The following is a 17,659-nucleotide window of genomic DNA, read 5'->3' as shown; positions in this document are numbered from 1 at the left end:
TATATCCAGGTCATGTTGTCAGCATGAAAGAAAAATCAATTAAACTATACACAGATCAGTACTGAACTGGAATACCATCCTCGCTCTTCACCTGTTATTTCGGGAAGCAAGAAGGTATCCTTTTTTAACCTATCTTCGACCAATAACGCATACTTCCTTCACCCGTAATTCTAAAGTATAGTAAGGAAAGAGTCAAGAAGAGATGAATTAGTGCTTATGTTCTCTATTTGAAAATCGAATGGGTTGATTCCTTGAGCTATATGAACGTACTCACTAAGAGATAATACATTAGGAAGAAAGAGATCTAGCAATTGTATTTTGTACAGATTTGATCCTTTTAAATGGGCTTTAAAGCTCTCTTCAAAAGAAATCAAAGGGAATAAAAGGCTGTAAAGCACTTACACAAAGAATTTCGCGCTTTGCCTCGCGCAGGAGGCAAAATCAAAGAAGCTTCGGAAGGAAAAGAAACAATTTACGTAATGAATAATAAGAGAAATAACATTACAAATCTTTCTTTACCTTGTGTATAAAACCAGGAAATCTGGAACCTTTCAAGCTCACTTGAAAGATTGTACATATCATTAGAAAGCCTGAGATGGATAGCACTAAGCCATTGGCTAAAGTTGAGGATCATGTCTATGAAGATATTGATCCTAAAATGGAATGGGTGAAAGATGCTGGATTCGACACCCTAGTTGTGCATCTGCCAGGTGAAATTTCATCATACCTTGAAATGTTCTATAATTCTAGTCATTTGTTCTTGTCTACAATCATTTGTTTGCTTTAAAGGGTGTTTAGTCAGTAATTTGCTTTATTCGTGCTCAATATTAGATAAAATCATTCTTAAAATATAATTTAATAGCTTAAACTTGTGAATTAAAATGATTTTTTGATACAATATCACTTAAAAAGATGTGTAACAAAAAAAATATAAAATCATTCTTGTTATTTTACCTAACCGTTTAAGTTTTTGGATTGTGTAATAAGATTGCTTATATTGATCCTACAGGTTTTACAAAGCAGCAAATAAGGATCCAGGCAAAAATAGGTGAACAAAAACTCAAGATCACAGGAGAGAGCCATCAAGGAGACAATAAAAGGATCCGTCTTTACAAGAAGCTTACTGTTTCATCAGATTATGATCTTAATCAAGTCCGTGCAAGGTTTGTGGATGGAGTTCTTTATATCAAACACCCCAAGAAGATAACAAGTCCAACCAAACCAGTGCAGGAAAATAATGCAGACCCATCTGTAGAGCCTCAAAAGCCAGCAAATGAAAAACCAGAAGACCAAAATAGTGGACAAGATCCGGCTGCTCAAGAAGTACCTCCAAAGACCGAGGTAGAAGGACAAACAGGGCGAGATATTGATGAGAAAACAAATGCTACTTCAACTGAGGCTAACTTGAAGGATCAGAAGAGTGATTATATCTTGCCTGAAGAGGGAAAGGCCACGGGCACAAGTGAAAAGCATGAAACTGATGGCGGTGGTGGCTTGGTAGCAAATAAAAAGAAGCTGAGAATATCAACAACAGTGGTTGTGTCAGCTGGTTTGTTTGTTCTTGTTCTTTTTCTTGTTCTTGGGCTTTATGTTCAAAAAGCTATGAGGTCTCACGGAGAATATGAGAGCTAGAGGATCGAAGAACACACTACCTCTTGATTTTTCAAGTGTGCTTATGAATAAATTCTGCAGGGTGTCAAAACATGTTTGAAAGGTAAACAAGTTGAATAAAAGGTCAAAATTTGAAGATTATGCAATTGTACTTCAGGGAAGTGAAGCTGAAATTGCAATCTTCTCCAGCTTAATTTCTCAGATTTTTTTAGCATCTAAGAATATTATATAAATAGAAAAATAACCCTTTTTTGTGAAAAAAAAAGGGTAGAATTGGATGGTCTGTTACTCTGATCTTCTGTTGCTTTTGAGTTCCAATCACTTCTGATGAAAATTAAAAGGCAAAGCATTGTGTTTTCATTTTACTATATCACGTATATTTTACTTATTCAATACAATTTTTCAATAATAATATATTTTTCCTTTTAATATAAGCAAAAAATAAATTATTCATTCGATGAAAAAAATCTATCTTAAAATTTTTTTTATGTAAATGTTGAAAAACATTATATATATATATATATATATAAATTACAATTTACTTTCATTAATTAATTTTATTTGGTATTCATTTCATGAAATATAAAGAAAAAAAATATAATATAATTATATAGGTAGCAAATATTTTACAGAAACTTTATTTAAAAAAAAATGAAAAAGATAGAAAAAACAAAACAAAAGGGATCAGACCTGTGCCTGGAACCAGCCAGGTGCGGATGGGATTGGAATCAAGTTGATTAAACTATGAACACACTCGCAAAAAGGCGATGCATCAGGGAGAAAGAGATTAACAAATTTGGGACCTTCATCGTATCAATAGAAAGCCTAAGATGGACAGTACTAAGCCATTGGCTAAAGTTAATGGTCGTGTCTATGAAGTTATTGATCCAACAATGGAATGGGTGCGAGAGGCTGGATTTGACACCCTTCTTGTGAATCTAACAGGTATTCATTCCTTAAAAAAATGTTATAGAATTCTTGTCATTTGTTCTTGTTCTTGTGATCTTGTAACTAGGCTTTCAAGGCAATAGCTTATATTCATTTTCTAAGAAAACTCTGATTTTTTGTTGCTTTTTTGTTCCAAACACTTGTTATGACGATTAAAAGGTCTTTTACAAGTCAATTTTTCTCAGCGTCAAAGAAAAATTGATTAGAGTTTAATACCTATGGGCCTTGGGCAGTGCTCATTACAAGGTGATAATTATATGCTAGGGAGAAAGTGATCTATCAATTGCACTGAATCAATAACCTTGTTCCATTGGGAACTCCAAGCTCACAGCCACCCATTGGTTGTCGCTAATTGGCATCACAGTGATGCCATTTGGTAAAGCAATGTCTGGATAGCATGGATACACCCTGACCCTGTTGCAAAGCAAGTAGCTTCGTGGTCTTGTAGCCTTCCTCACATTTGAGTCAGAAATTGTGGGAGCGGAACTGCTGTTATGTGTCCAAGTAGAGGAAGATGAGCCTTCTGGTGATGAGGTAGGAACATATTCAGAACAAGAGGATGATTCCTGATTTTCAATCACTTCAACAATAGCAGGTTTTTCAGGTGATGGTGACAGTATGGAATCCGCAGGCCCAACTTCGGCATTGCCTGATTTAGGATCAGCGAAGTTTACCTCTTGAACTGCATCTGTGATAAGCATGATCCCAGATATATAAGTCCGGCAGTGTAGTTCCAGGCTAGGAACTTGTAAGGATAAACTAAAAATATAAATCACATTAACACAAACCAGATTTGAGTGATATGCTGTCTTTAGTTTCTGCAGAATGTTCTTCATCAACAATGACTGGAGATGATAATTGACCATTTTGTTTGAGGTTCTGTTGCAGATTTACAGCTGTGGTCATGTCTAAGCCAGGAATAGAGTTGAGAGTTTCATCTGGTGAAGAATTTGGGGGATCTGACTCTGCATTCCTGTTCAATGCACCTAATAAGAAAGAAAACAACTAGTGATCAGATGGACCTCCATGGATTTTCCAGTATGCCTGTTCTAGGGAAGAGGTGGCTGTAATGAACCTCAGGTTCTTGAATGGAAATTTATCTTCCAGCCATATGTTCATAAATGCTGGTGAAATTAACCAGAAGACCAAAGTTTTTGGTGCCCAAAATAATGGTAGAGGCAGCCTCATAAAAAGAATGAATTGACTTACGCTCCATCAGAACAGTATAAGCAGCTCTTGCAGATTTCAACTCTGCCTCTTTCTTGGATTTTCCCGCTTTGCCATAAAATTTCTCTCCTTCTATCTCCACATAGGAAAAGAATGTTGGCATGTGAAGTGCACCAGATTTTATAATTTTATAAACCGGCATGGATAGATCTTCTCTCTGAGCTAACTCCTGCAAGGCATTCTTGTAAAAGCCAGAGTCATCCTGGACAGCACGAAGAATGAACAAATGTAACTCATGAGTTGACATTATCTACACTCATACTACCCAAAAAACTAGATACAGCAGGTATAATTGTGTGATCAGTAAAATAAACTAGCCTCAAGAAATCCATTTGTTGACAGCGACATTAAGGCAGCCTTTGCAGCAGCATGTTCAGCTGCCTTCAAAGTATTGAAGAATTCTGGGCTCTCAATGGTATGCCCGTCAACTGTGACAGTAGCCTTGAAGCATGGAGCATGAGAGGGACCCTCACGTGTGTTGGAGTACATTGGCAAATCACAGTTTTTCCATCGAGCATAGTTTTGCAGGTGGCTCTTGTACTTCAAAGGCGTATCTGAAAGCAAGAGTCGGATGTTAAGAAGGTGGTTTTGTGTTGGTACTTTATGGTAGTTTTGACAACAAAATGTAAGCTTCAGAATAACTCATAAATTCCATAGATTAGGCAAGGAAAAAGAAGATGAAATCATAAATATCTCACTGCCCACCAGCTTTGACACCCAAACTAAGGGATTGAACATCTGATCCTTGATTTGTTTCTTTAACATTTTGCCCCCCAGCATTTGGCTCAGCACTTGAGATTAAAGCATCTGTAAGAAGTAACATGTGCTTAGAGAGAATAGCTTCAAGCGTAATTTCACTGGAAATTAGAATCTACCGTGATGCATTTGTATCTAGATTTATTCAGTGGTCCCTGACAAAATCTTAGCAGCCTTAGAGTCCATAGCTAATTCATAGATTTTCTAAGATAAAAATTACAAGAGGAGAAAGATAATTGCACTAAAAGCATAGGCTATTTTTCAAGCTGGTTCTAGTTCTGATACAATCAACAATTTAGAGCCTCATTCAGTAAGATCAAGAACATGATATAATTCAAATAAAGAGATCTATCAAATTCATTCAAGTTCATTCTGAATTTCTTACAATTTTTAGGATCAGAAACACTTGAATGACTATCAAGTTCCTGAGATGTTTCATTAGTTTCCGGTCCGTCGGCCAAGGTTCCAGGAATCATGAAGGAACCTGATAGTAAAGGAGTCAGAGATATGACAGACTAAATTTTGCTGCAATATGCATCGTAAATAGTAAGTTTAATAACATGGTTAAAATCAGCCAAATTAGTGGAACAATTGAATATTTTTGCACTGTATATTTCTTGAACTATGAATCAATCATCCATTACTATTGCCAATATGTAAAGACTAAAGAACTTTTGAAGCAAAGATCACATTTATGAATGAAGATAATCCACGGTATGTAGTTTCCACAAAAGTAAACCTTCGTCAACTAACAAGATACTGTATAATCCAAGAAATTAACCATAGCAAAAATTTGCTGCAGGCTTACAGCTCTAAGGAACTGGGTAGAGAGGAAAAATTAGACACTGAATTTGATTCCCTTCCTTCTGTGTTCCTTCTCAAAAGTTTTTTCTTGAAACTATTCTGTAAGAAACTCATAAATCTCACGTAATGAAATTTTTCTCTCGAAACAAACAGAACAAGGACAGAAACAACAAGTACAAAAAGGTATCGAAAGCCTGAAATGCAAATCCAAAAACTTCCTTTCGAGCAGAGAAGAGAATGCCGTGAGATTGATTGATTTCCAAGAATTCATCAGTTCAGAGAACAATATTAAATTCTACAATTATGTGTGAGTGAATGAGTGTTAAGTGCATTACTTGGAGGTGGGGGAGAAGTGAAGTGAAGGAAGGCCATCTTGGCAGCATCATTATGGGCATCCTTGGAAGATTTGCAAGAAGCAGAAGAATGAAAGGAGATGCCATTAACATAAACAGAAGCCTTGAAACAAGGGGTGTGATCAGGTCCATCTTTCATAGCTGAGTATTTTGGCAAGCCCCATTGCCTCTTATGGCACACCTCCTGTAGCTTAGTCTTGTACATTTCTCTCTAATCTCTGATTCAAAACTCAATTATCTAGAGGAAGAAGAAGAGTTGTTGCCAGTATTTGTTAACGATTTCATGTTAATGTCGTGGTTTTTGTAGCATGAAATCAAACGCTTATAATGTTGTTAATGATGCTTCCTGCATGCACCTGCTCTTTTTCCATGGTTCTGTTATATTTTGAGTGAATTATCTTTTAGTCCCTGGATTTAAATGCAGTTATAACTTAGTCCTTTATGTTTAAATATATATATATATATATATATATATATATATATATATATATATATATATATATATATATATATGTCGATTCTTTGATCCACATTGCTTTTCTCTAAGTTATAGGTTTTCAATCATGAAGGATTAAGTTATATTTTTGTTGAAAATACCGACTAAAGAATATTTATATATATAAAAAAAGACAACGATATCATTTAGAAAAAAATAAAAAATCAAATCAGGTTTTTACCAAGTCAACTAAGTTAGTTCAAGTTGACTTTTTTTGTACACCTAACCCCGGATCTTTGGCCAGGTTTAGAATTTTTACATTTGATCACAAAGCAGCATAGAAATGGAAAATGCAGAAGCAAGCAAGCAAGGGCTAAGGGGGGTGTGAATTGCATGTGTTTTGTCTCCGACTCTCTGCCTCATGCAGAAGACCTTTTACACTTATTTTGAATAATTATAATCAAGTTCACCTATAAGAGAGATTACATTTACCTTTTTGAGAGAGGAAAAATGGCATGAGAAACGATTTAGGGTTCTAGAAAGTGAGACAATCAGCAGGGATCAAAAAGAAATTAACCTAAAGAATACATAAATGAAAAAACAATAACCCAACAGCACCAAAGACAAGAGTAGAGAACGATGATCTTCATCTTCCAGCATATCTAGCCGTTACTCTAACGGTTCTTTTAGCAGAGAACGAAGATGGTTTTTTATCATTGAAGAGAATATATAAATAAACTTATATTCAGCTCTGAGAGCCGACGAAAAATCTAACTCAACTCAAAGCTGAAGTCACAGGTTAGCCAGCTCACAAGTCAGATGGCCAACCCAATTTTTTTTACCAAAACAAGAGTTTTTTTAAAATGGAACATTCCAGTTTGAATTTTATAACCATGGTTTCTAGGAAATTTTATAACCTTATAGTGCATATCCAGTTACATAGGAACTAATTCCTAAATTAAAAGAAAAAAAAACAAGGAAAATACTCATCTCAGAAAAACACAGCTTTTTATTCAAGCTTTAGTTCATAAAATCCTTTCTGTCTGAATTCGTCGACACGTCCTGAACTCACTGGACTTTCAGTCTGAATTCTTCGTCACTTTCAGTCTGAATTCGTGGACACTTCCTGAACTCACTGGGAACTTGCAAACTTGGTACGGAGACGCTTGGCAGCTGCAACCATGTTGCTGAGGGCAGGTTTGACTTCAGCATACTTGCGGGTCTTTAGACCACAATCAGGGTTGACCCAGAGAATGTTGCATTCAAGGACAGCAAGCATCTTCTCAACACGGTCGGCAATTTCTTCTTCTGAGGGGATCCTAGGAGAGTGAATATCATAAACACCAGGGCCAATGCCTGCTCCATATTTCACACCCTCGCGGAAGACTGAGAGAAGCTTCTCGTCTGATCTGGAGTTCTCGATGGTGATCACATCAGCATCCATGTCAATGATTGAGTGAATGATGTCATTGAAGTTAGAGTAGCACATGTGGGTGTGGATCTGTCCAAGACATTGTTGTAGCATCATCAACAAGTGCTAGCATTATTAATCCAGCAAAGAGATGCCAGTAAAGCCATACAAAAGCACACCTTCCACCCACCCCTCTCCCCAAAATCCAGGATGCTATACAACTGTATGCACCAAAATCTCCGTAGGAGAATTTTCCTGAATTTGCAAGTTTCAGTAGTATATTGCCCACCGAACATTTAAGTATAAATCATGATCTTGGGATTTTAGGGGTGGGTGGGTGACGTTGGCACTACATTTTTTTAAGGTGAATTGTCACTATCCTTTATAAATGTACCTACTCTCCATTCAATTTCCATAAAATTTATTGGATACTTTTGACATTTCATTTGAAGTTGTGCCAACAAACTCCAGATGGATTGCTCACCTGGTACTTCCGACTTGAATTTTAAAGTTAAAGATCATGGAATGGGAGGGGGGTGGATTCACCTCCCACCATTTAGCCCAACATCCACTATGTATCTTTCAAAAATAAAAATAAAAATAAAAAACACGCAGAGAGAGAGAGAGAGGAGGAGACAAGAACCTGGGTAGAGTCTTCAACACCACAATTAGTGATCCTGAAAGAGTGAACAGCCCAGTTCAAATAAAAAGCATGCTCGGACTTCCTTAGGGGCAAGCCCTCTCTCAAAGCAGCTTCATCAATCTGGATGACCGTAATTCCAGCTTTCTCAAGATCTTCAACCTCATCCTTGATGGCCAAAGCAATTTGATAACAGGTCTCAAATCTAGTACAAACATAGATAGGTATTGTCAATATATTAAATTAACAGCCTGCAAACCAAGCATGGTTAATTAGTTATATTTTTATTCCTACCTGGGCTGGTCATTTCTGACAAAGGACCAGTTCAAAATGGTAACAGGACCAGTAAGCATTCCCTTCATGGGTCGCTTAGTCATACTTTGAGCCAATGAAGACCAGAACACAGTCATGGCCTTGGGGCGGCTCACATCACCATAGATGATAGGAGGCTTGACGCAGCGAGAACCGTAAGATTGGACCCAGCCATTAGCAGTGAAGGCAAAACCAGACAATTGCTCTCCAAAGTACTCAACCATGTCATTCCTCTGCATTGCGAGGAAATATTACCAATCAGTAAAATTTCAAAGGGAAGAAAATGCATCACAATTCAAAACTAAGCTATTTTATTTTGGGGGGAGCTCACTTCTGGTTCACCATGCACCAAAACATCAATATCAAGCTCTTCCTGGAGTTTGACGACTTTGTTAATTTCCTTCTTGATGGCCTCAACATAATCTTCCTCTGAGACCCTAATTTTTATCAAAAAGAAAAAAGAAATCAACACCAGCTAAGCTGAAACACAAGCACTAATAAATTAAATCATAGGAGCAATTTCACAACAGTAGTTCTCACTTCTTAGCCTTGTATTCACGGCGCACTCTTCTAAGTTCCAAGGTCTGAGGAAATGATCCAATGGTGGTGGTTGGAAGAATGGGAAGGTTCAACTTCTTCTGCTGAGCATCCAGCCTATCACTAACGTTGGTTGCACGGCGGTGGTCTGAACCCTTCAAAGCAGCAGCCTAAGCAAGAAGCCAAGAAGGATCAACACTGCAACGTAAGAGCAAGCTATCCAACATAAGCCATACAGCAGCATTAAGGTTGAACTAGAAACCACTTACAGCCTGTTGAACAGCCTCGTTGGTGACCCGTGGTGAGGATTTTCTAGAAGCCTGAGCTGCTGCATTTGCAGAAAAGAATGCCTGGATGTACAGAAGTAGGAGAAAAGGAAATTAGTATAGCTTTTACTAGTTCTATTAAGGAACCTTTTAAGAGTAAGGTTTCTTGGTTTTCTAAAATTGACCACAAACAACTCAATACGTATGAATGCATCCAGCCATAAATCAATTCATTTGAAACAGAATGCATTAGACGAAGATTGGGTTTAAAAATGTCTAAAAGGAACCTGATTAGCACAATAGATAAACATAAAAAATGCAGACAGTGTTTAAGTTTTAAATAAGGCGTTGTGTAAGATGAGAAAACTGAGTAATGAGGTACCCCATCCTTCTGTCCAGAGAGTGCCTTGGCCAAGGCATTTACTTCAACAACTTTCTGTGCTGCAAACGCAAGCCATGACTTGATCTCTTTGTCCAACTTAGGCTCGTTAACTAGATCAACAGCGGTGTGGAGAAGAGAGCAGGAAGTAGATACTACAAGCTTGTCTGTAGAAGCATAAGATAGATTCATTTTTCAACTTCATGTCAAGAACAACAAAATGGCAATGATAAAACACAGTACGAAAGCATTAATACCTTTGCCCACAATGCCCTCAAGAGCATGTAGTACACTGAGGGAAGAAGCAAGATCGTTAGCCCAAATATTCCTTCCATCAACCACTCCAGCAAAGAGGTATTTTCCAGAAGGGAATCCACCCTTAATCAAATCTAGGGTCTTTGTTCCTCGAACCAGGTCAAACCCAAACCCAGTAACACACTTCAAAGAAATTAGTGTTTTGTATGCCTCAACGGGAACATCAGCAAAGTATGTCTCAATCAGAACATTCAAACCAGATAGGGATGCCTCAAGTGCCGAGTAAGCATGAGTAAATGCTTGCAATTCATGAGCTCCAAGATCCATCACAAGCTTAGGCTCATCAAACTGAATCCAGGTTGCTCCAGCTGCTTTTAGTTCGGCCACAACTTCCCTGGAAAGAAACTAATCATCAGCATAGATTCTCGAGATGGAAACAAATAGCATAACCTATTATCCACCCAAAGGGAAAAAAGTTGGGCACTCACTGATAGACGGGAAGAATCTTGTCAATTAGGGAGAGAAGTGAAAAGGATTTCTCCACACCCTTTGCTGGTTTTGATAGCAACAAGTATGAAACAGGACCTACGAGGACTGGCACAGTATCAACTCCAAGCTGCATCACAGAGACAAAAGATTGTTAGTTAACCAGGAAAATCCTTTAGAGACAATAAAGTAGGATAATGTTTGAATTCAAACGCCAAGAATAGTTCCAGCAGCACACCGAACAACAGCAATCAGCACAAGATGCTCAATTTACATTGGACATTTAAAATATACCACCAGCAATCTATTTTCCCTCAATTATGCAACACATGCTCATGAAGACACTATCCTAACACAATGTGTCAACGATATGATTGAGGCTGTCAGGTGGGACTAAGCAATTACTTTCTATGCGAAAGTTTAAAATTAACACAGGCACCAAGGTAAAAGTGTGGATATCAAGACAAGAAGGTTGTTGTTCTGTAACCATGATACTTCTATTTATTTATATTGACATGCATGTTTCATGAACTTTCATTTTGGTTTTTATTCCGAATAAGAAATCCTCATTCTCTTTCCATAATATCATATTCAAGCTGAATATCCGTGGAAGATTCAGGGGTCCCCGTGATTATTTATCATGTACAAAGAAAACCATTCAAATATCAACAGAAAAAAAAAGAGAGAGAAATCATAAATAACATAGAGAGGATAACTTACAGCCTTGGCCTCCTTGTACTCGATGACAGCCTTGTGGGATGCGTAGGAAAAGTTAACTTCTGGTCCCAATTCAGGGACAATGTAATGGCTGCACCAATATTTCAATGTCATTCATGTAGCGTTAGTTGCATCATTGTTAGACTTCAAACGAACTAAGAAGAATATCACATTGACTGAAAAAATTTCAACACTTACTAGTTGGTATCAAACCACTTGGTCATTTCCATGGCGGGGACAGAGGCATTACCTCTGGCCATGGAAAAATAGACATCAAACCCAATCTCACCACCATTCCATCCGTATCTAGGAGGAACAGCACCAAGCATTGCTGTAGTATCCAACACTTGATCATAGCATGAAAAGGTGTTGCTAGGAATAAACTTGATTCCAGCATCAGACATCTGCTTCCAGATGGATGACCTGAGTTCAGCTGCCACGTTCTGTAAATCTTCAGCACTGCTCTTTCCATCCCAGAAAGATTCCAAAGCGAACTTGAGCTCCCTCTTGGGACCCATGCGAGGATAACCAACAACGTGGGATGCCATTGCTCTGTTTCAACATCAGCCATTAAAAAAAGCTTAGATCCCAATGCATGTCTTAAACAACAGCCAACATGCATATAAAACAACCATAAAATTGCTTCACAAAATAATAAATGAAGTGTTATAAACTGCCAATCCTAAAACAAAACGCAGAAAAGGACTATGGCATCAACAAATACATTAAAAAATGAAAGACAATGCATCAAATCTGATAATACTATTGCCAGATATAACAATAAGGGAACAAAAGAATGGGTTAATTTCATTAAACCCAAACTAACTCCTATTGACACGGAAAAGAGAAGAGCAACTGGACCAATGATTAAACACAGAATGTTTCATTAGAATAAAACAACAAAAGAGCACAGTCAACAGGGAATTTCCATACAACTCGATCAAAAGTTCAACCTCCACCTTTTGGGATCTAGCCAAAATCCTATAAACAAAAGTGGATCTATCTATATAGTTGACAAAATTTCAAACTTTATCCCATCAATGAACAAGAAAAGGAAAACTGGATCAAAAGTAATGATCCAAATCCAATTTGATTCAAAACCGATATCCAAACAAACCTTCTAACCATATTTATATCTAATCAACTAACACAACTCCCAACGATAACAACCATTGCCGTGATTAATGAAAAACATGACATAAACATATGTCAACCACACCCTTTCATTACCCATTTCCAGATCTGAATCAAATTCCTACACCAAATCCAGATTCAAACACTATAGCCAAACAAACCCTTCATTAAAAAACAAAAAACCAAACCAAAAGCTCAAGTCTTTAACCATTTCAAGATCCCAAAAACCTCAACTTCACCAGTCCAAACTCCACCATTTCCATCACAAAAACAAAAAACAAAACCACCCCACTTGCAAACAATACCAGATCAATGAACAAACAAACTCACGACAAGAACTTGCATACTCTCCATCAGATCTACCAAGAATTCACTCATTCAACAAGCAAACAAGAGAACAATCAGGTGCCAGAAATTGGATTTCAGAAATAAAGTTATGTGCTTTGCACGAAATAGTACCTAACAGAGAAGTAGCGAAGAAGAAAAGGAGGGGAGTTGGAGTTGGAGTTGGAGTTGGAGTTGGAGTTGGAGATAGTGAAAGAAGATGGGAACGAGAGAGAGCCAACCGAGATGACTCTTAGAGATGTGAACGGCGCGAGTATGTGCTGAGAGACTTGGTTCATTTATAACGCTAAAATCCTGCACGCTGTTCTACTGTCCCACTCTCTCTTCAGATCTAAACCCAAACTGGTTTTTTTTTATTATTATTATTATTATTAAGATTTATTTATTTGATACTAATTTTTTTTATTTCATTAAAAAAAAGTACTGCCACCTTTTTATTCTGTTTTCATTTATTATTTTATCCAGTTCTTAGATATTTTCATGTTTTTCAGTGCCAAGAAAAGTGGTAAAAAATGCATGGTGAAAAGGTAAAACACCATTGAAGTAAAGGACTATTTGAAGATGAAATAATAATTTAATGTTTTGAAAAAACTCAAAAAAAAAAAAGAGCTTCATGTTCAAATACAGTATTTTTCATCATTTTTCTTTACAAGTTTTGCTTTGTTTTTTAAATAAAAAGTGAGCTATATTTTTTATATAGTAGTTTTTGAGTAATGAAAAAATTTAAAATTATTTTTTTTATATCCTTATATTCAGTTTATGTCCAAGGTAAAACAAATCTAATATAAAAAAAATTTTAGTTAACAGTGTAGTTTTCTTACAATAATTTTAGATTTTGAGTAAAATAAAAAATTGGTATTATATAATTAAATTACCATGAATGCAGCACGTTAGGATGAATATTATTAATTTTAATTTTCTATGGAAAAAAATTGTTTTGATCTTTACCCTTTTTATAATAAAAAAAATCATCTCTGTTCCTAGTATAATGAACATGTTTTTCAATTTTATATAGAAAATAAAAATTAGAAGAGGAAAAATGCTAAAAATAAAAAGCATGATGTTTTTTTTCTTTTTTCAATGAGGAGACCTGAATATCCATGATTTAAACATGTTTTAAATCCTATATTTAGAGATCCCCTCGTTAATTATTTGTTATGAATACATGTAAATTGCATGATAAAATCGAATTGCTTTTGACACCATCCTGTGTTTCACGGGATGAAATTGATGTAAATGCATGATATTTGTATAGTCAACTCTATTGATAAGTTTAATCAATATAAATTGAATATGTACGAGCTAAAAATTAATGACATTATAAAGTTTAATGAATAAGTCATAAATTTTAGTACGGTTTTAATAACGTGGTGTATATTTTTTAAAAAATGTTTTTAAATTAAAATAATTGTTAACATCAGCTCCATAAAATTATAAAAAAATATATCAAAAATTTATATAAATTTAATATTTTTAAAAAACAAATTAAATCACAGAAAGAAGCATAGTGAAGATTTTAGCAGGTTAATTTATTCGAGGGAAAAAATTACCTAACAAAAAAAATCCATCACCTACTTCAATCTCTTTTTTTTTATTATTTATTTAGAGGGGTAGGTGGGTACGAGTCATCTTTAAAATCTTATATCCTCAACCAAAATGAATGTGACCACGACCATAGAACAAAGCTCCAAATTTTTTTAATTTTTATAATAATTTCCAATGTCACGTCAATGAGGTTGGTGGCCAAGTGGATGTATACTGGGAGGCCACTTTCCTGTAAAGCAAATTACTCCAACTATGCACTTGAGGGTCTAGTTGTTGTGGTTAACTATGTGACTTGTTCCGTCTCTGTTCCGGGTTCGACCCTCTATATGCACGTCTGTCACCCCCGCGATGCCTAACCTGCTCCTGGGCTTGCAAGATGTCCAGTGAACCGTGGGAATTAATCGTGGTGCGCGCAAGCTGGCCCGAACACCCCACATGAATTAAAAAAAAAAAATTACTCCAACTATGAGGTAAGCCGTGTTTTGCCACTATAGATTCATCAAGGTTCCACTTCGGGGCCTGTGATTTATAATTTTTCAATTTTACCCTTTATGGATCAAAAAGTTTTGAATTATCATTGATCGTTGAGTTCTTCATGACATCTAACTACAATTGCTTGACATTTTATTTCTACATGTGTTTTAGTGTGTTTGACATTAAAAAATATTAAATAGATGTTTTTAGTTTTTTCTATAATTTTGGTATGTTGATTTTAAAAATAAAAAAATTATTTAAATATACTTTTAATTAAAAAGTACTTTTAAAAAACAATTAAAAACATGCTAGGGATTTTAAGTGAGAGATTACAAGTTTAAATTCTAGATGGAGATTGGAGGAACATCATTATCATGTAACTAAGAGTCTATTTTATTATATTTAAGCGACCTTGCAATGGATTATCGATGATTTTGAGAGGATAAAATGAGGGAAAAAATGAAGACGTGGGTTTTTTTGGGAAATTTATAGTCAGTATGGTACAATATTTTAGAAAACTGCAGGGATAAAATTATCGATGATTTTGAGAGGATAAAATGAGGGAAAAAAATGAAAAAACAGGTTTTTTTAAAAAAATTTATAGTCAGTATGGTACAATATTTTAGAAAATAGCAGGGATAAAATTAAAATTCTGCAAACTATATGAACAGAGAAGAATGAAGTTTATCAAACTGTGATTATGACAATTAAAAAAACAGAAAGAGGGTGACAAAGTTATTAAATTAAAAAAAAAAGAACTTAATTTTCATTAGAAAATTAGTCATTGCAAGACTATCAGCATGTTAGTAAAATGAGTTGGTGAGACGGACCATCATTCAATATTCACATGTAAGCCTCCATGGTCCACACTCTTTATATATATATATATATATATATATTATTTTGTACGTTTTTTTAATATTTTTGAATAATACTAAGGTAAAAACCATTGAAAAAATCTCGGTTTAATATCTTCGAAGAAAATCCAAGTATACTATCAAACAAAGCTAATAATTAATGGATAAATTATCACTCAATTAATATCAGCGTTTCTATTTCTCTTAAGAATTTTCAAGTTCTAAGAGTCGAATATTGTTCCCATCAAAACGGATCCATGGGCTTGCATCACCAAGAAAAAAAAAAGTAAGGGGATACTTTGCAATTTGCTGCAATAATTCTGTACCGACAGACTTTTGTGCTGGTGACCCAGATAAAATAATTGACAATCACAGCATTTTCTGTACAAAAAGTCGAAGTTAGATGGCTCCAATTCCTCCTTTTATTGACTCTCAAATTGGCTAAAATACCACAAAAAATGCGAATTGAATTTAAGATTTAATTTAATCTAATGTGATTAAAATTTAGTTTAACTTTTAATATTAAATAGGTGTTTAAGATAATGGTAACAATTGTGATTGAAAGTAATTTTTCTGAACATACATCAAAATAGTATATATATATATATATAAATTATTTTTGACATTAACCTATTAAAATAACATAAAAAAATAAAAAAATTTATTTTAAATAAAAAATTTATTTTTAAAAAACATAGTTTCAACTACATTTTTAAATACAATCTAGTAACATTAGTGTGAACAAGATAGAATTATATGTATAAAATTCAGCTTAAATATTTCCAAATATATATTCAATGTATTATGCTAAAAACTAATCAATGAACAATAACTCAATGAATGCATCTCTTTCTTTTAAGAGTGATCGAGTTCGAAAAATAAGAATACTCATTTTATGTTGATATTAGAGCTCGTTTGGTTATGCGGTTGCGGCTAGTATACTGTTCACTGGGTCCCACCTTTTTTCTATGTGTTTTCGAAGCAAGAATTCCTTGTTTTTTGCACTGTTCACGTAATTGCATTGTTCAATGAACAGTGCAATCAACATGAACATTGTAAAATGATGCATTGTTCATGTAAAAAATAGAGAACAATGCAATTCTCTTTCACTGTTCACTTGCACTATGTGGACCTTTTTTTTTTCTATTAGTGTGTTAATTTTTTTTTTGTTAATTTTTTTAAAAAAACTAGTTTAGAGTGAATTTTATACATGATAATATTTTATCTAATTTTATTACACGCTAAAAAATTATGGAAACTGTAGTTCTTGTCAGATAAATTTTGTACGTAATGGAATTATAGATAGTTTAATAGAACAATAAATTTTTTTATATATAAAGTATGATTTATTTCATAATGTTACCGCAATAGTTAAATCCACAATATTTAAATTAAAAACCATCAATATTAATTTATATTTTTTTAAATTATTTTATAACCTCAATTTCAAAAACATTCTTAACCAAACATATTAAACTACTTTTTCTTCAACCTCAATTTCAATCATAGTTTTAACCAAACATCTATTTTTTCAAACCAACCACAACTAAAAATATTTTTTATAAAATAATTTTTTTTAAACTATAACCATAATAGCTATAGCAATACCAAACGCGTCCCTACCAAAACACATCCAAAAACTTGTTACGGCACGGCAGGAAGAAAAAAGAGAGTATGGTGATACGTGGCAATTTGTTACAAGAAACCATGTACTCGCAAATTTGTGCCAGTGGTCAAGATGACAGTCTCTACGTTTCTTTTTGTACAAAAAGTCAAAGTTATGAAGTTCCAATCCCTCTTTTTCCTAACTATCAAATTGGCCAAAATCTACTCCACCATGGCACCTCTCCTAACCAGAATTGCAAACGAGGCTCAAAGATTGGAGGGTCCACGCAAGGATTGAGGAGCCACCCCTAATCCGAACCAAACAATATACTTACCAAATCACTAAAGAACCCTTTTTTTTTTTAAAAAAAAAGCTTAGTTACTTTACCAAACCAATACTGTTCGACACAACTCAGCTTATTAGGTGAAATTGAGACTTGTTTAATCCAAAATCTAATTTAATTAAGATATAATTTATTTTTTTAAAATAATATTATTTTGATTGATTCAAATAAACTTGGATTCACCAAACCAACTCATGAATCGAGTTTAGATCAAAAT

At 34.7% G+C, this 17,659-nt stretch overlaps 2 protein-coding genes and 1 pseudogene across 2 annotated transcripts; 1 reads left to right on the top strand and 2 right to left on the bottom strand.

Annotated features, from left to right (window-relative positions):
- Positions 1 to 523: 523 nt before the first annotated feature.
- LOC133679867 (inactive protein RESTRICTED TEV MOVEMENT 2-like) lies at positions 524 to 1,752 on the top strand. Its single transcript, XM_062102585.1, has 2 exons — positions 524 to 710; positions 1,010 to 1,752. Exons 1-2 carry the CDS (start codon positions 596 to 598, stop codon positions 1,630 to 1,632), a joined length of 738 nt encoding a protein of 245 aa, XP_061958569.1. The 5' UTR covers positions 524 to 595; the 3' UTR covers positions 1,633 to 1,752.
- A 994-nt stretch (positions 1,753 to 2,746) lies between these two features.
- On the bottom strand, positions 2,747 to 6,013 carry LOC133679210 (double-stranded RNA-binding protein 1-like; annotated as a pseudogene).
- A 1,113-nt stretch (positions 6,014 to 7,126) lies between these two features.
- LOC133680556 (5-methyltetrahydropteroyltriglutamate--homocysteine methyltransferase-like) lies at positions 7,127 to 12,910 on the bottom strand. The gene is made up of 12 exons (XM_062103568.1): positions 12,732 to 12,910; positions 11,337 to 11,690; positions 11,142 to 11,229; positions 10,424 to 10,551; positions 9,938 to 10,329; positions 9,684 to 9,847; positions 9,305 to 9,385; positions 9,039 to 9,205; positions 8,830 to 8,935; positions 8,481 to 8,731; positions 8,190 to 8,391; positions 7,127 to 7,636 (listed from the first exon to the last, which is right to left on the bottom strand). The coding sequence occupies exons 1-12, from the start codon at positions 12,893 to 12,895 to the stop codon at positions 7,268 to 7,270; spliced, it is 2,466 nt and encodes an 821-aa protein (XP_061959552.1). The 5' UTR covers positions 12,896 to 12,910; the 3' UTR covers positions 7,127 to 7,267.
- Between the last annotated feature and the right edge of the window lie 4,749 nt (positions 12,911 to 17,659).

Source organism: Populus nigra, chromosome 19 (genome assembly GCF_951802175.1).
Source record: "Populus nigra chromosome 19, ddPopNigr1.1, whole genome shotgun sequence".
Taxonomy (NCBI): Eukaryota; Viridiplantae; Streptophyta; class Magnoliopsida; order Malpighiales; family Salicaceae; genus Populus; species Populus nigra.
This window is presented reverse-complemented; position numbering and strand designations above follow the sequence as displayed.

Excerpts from the sequence above, each read along its gene's own strand:
- LOC133679867 (XM_062102585.1), top strand. The coding sequence starts at position 596 with ATGGATAGCACTAAGCCATTGGCTAAAGTTGAGGATCATGTCTATGAA. Across the intron at positions 711-1,009 it reads CCTAGTTGTGCATCTGCCAG|GTTTTACAAAGCAGCAAATA; the intron begins GTGAAATTTCAT and ends TTGATCCTACAG.
- LOC133680556 (XM_062103568.1), bottom strand. The coding sequence starts at position 12,895 with ATGAACCAAGTCTCTCAGCACATACTCGCGCCGTTCACATCTCTAAGA. Across the intron at positions 9,386-9,683 it reads TCTCTGGACAGAAGGATGGG|GCATTCTTTTCTGCAAATGC; the intron begins GTACCTCATTAC and ends CTGTACATCCAG. Across the intron at positions 8,392-8,480 it reads GTCAGAAATGACCAGCCCAG|ATTTGAGACCTGTTATCAAA; the intron begins GTAGGAATAAAA and ends TGTTTGTACTAG.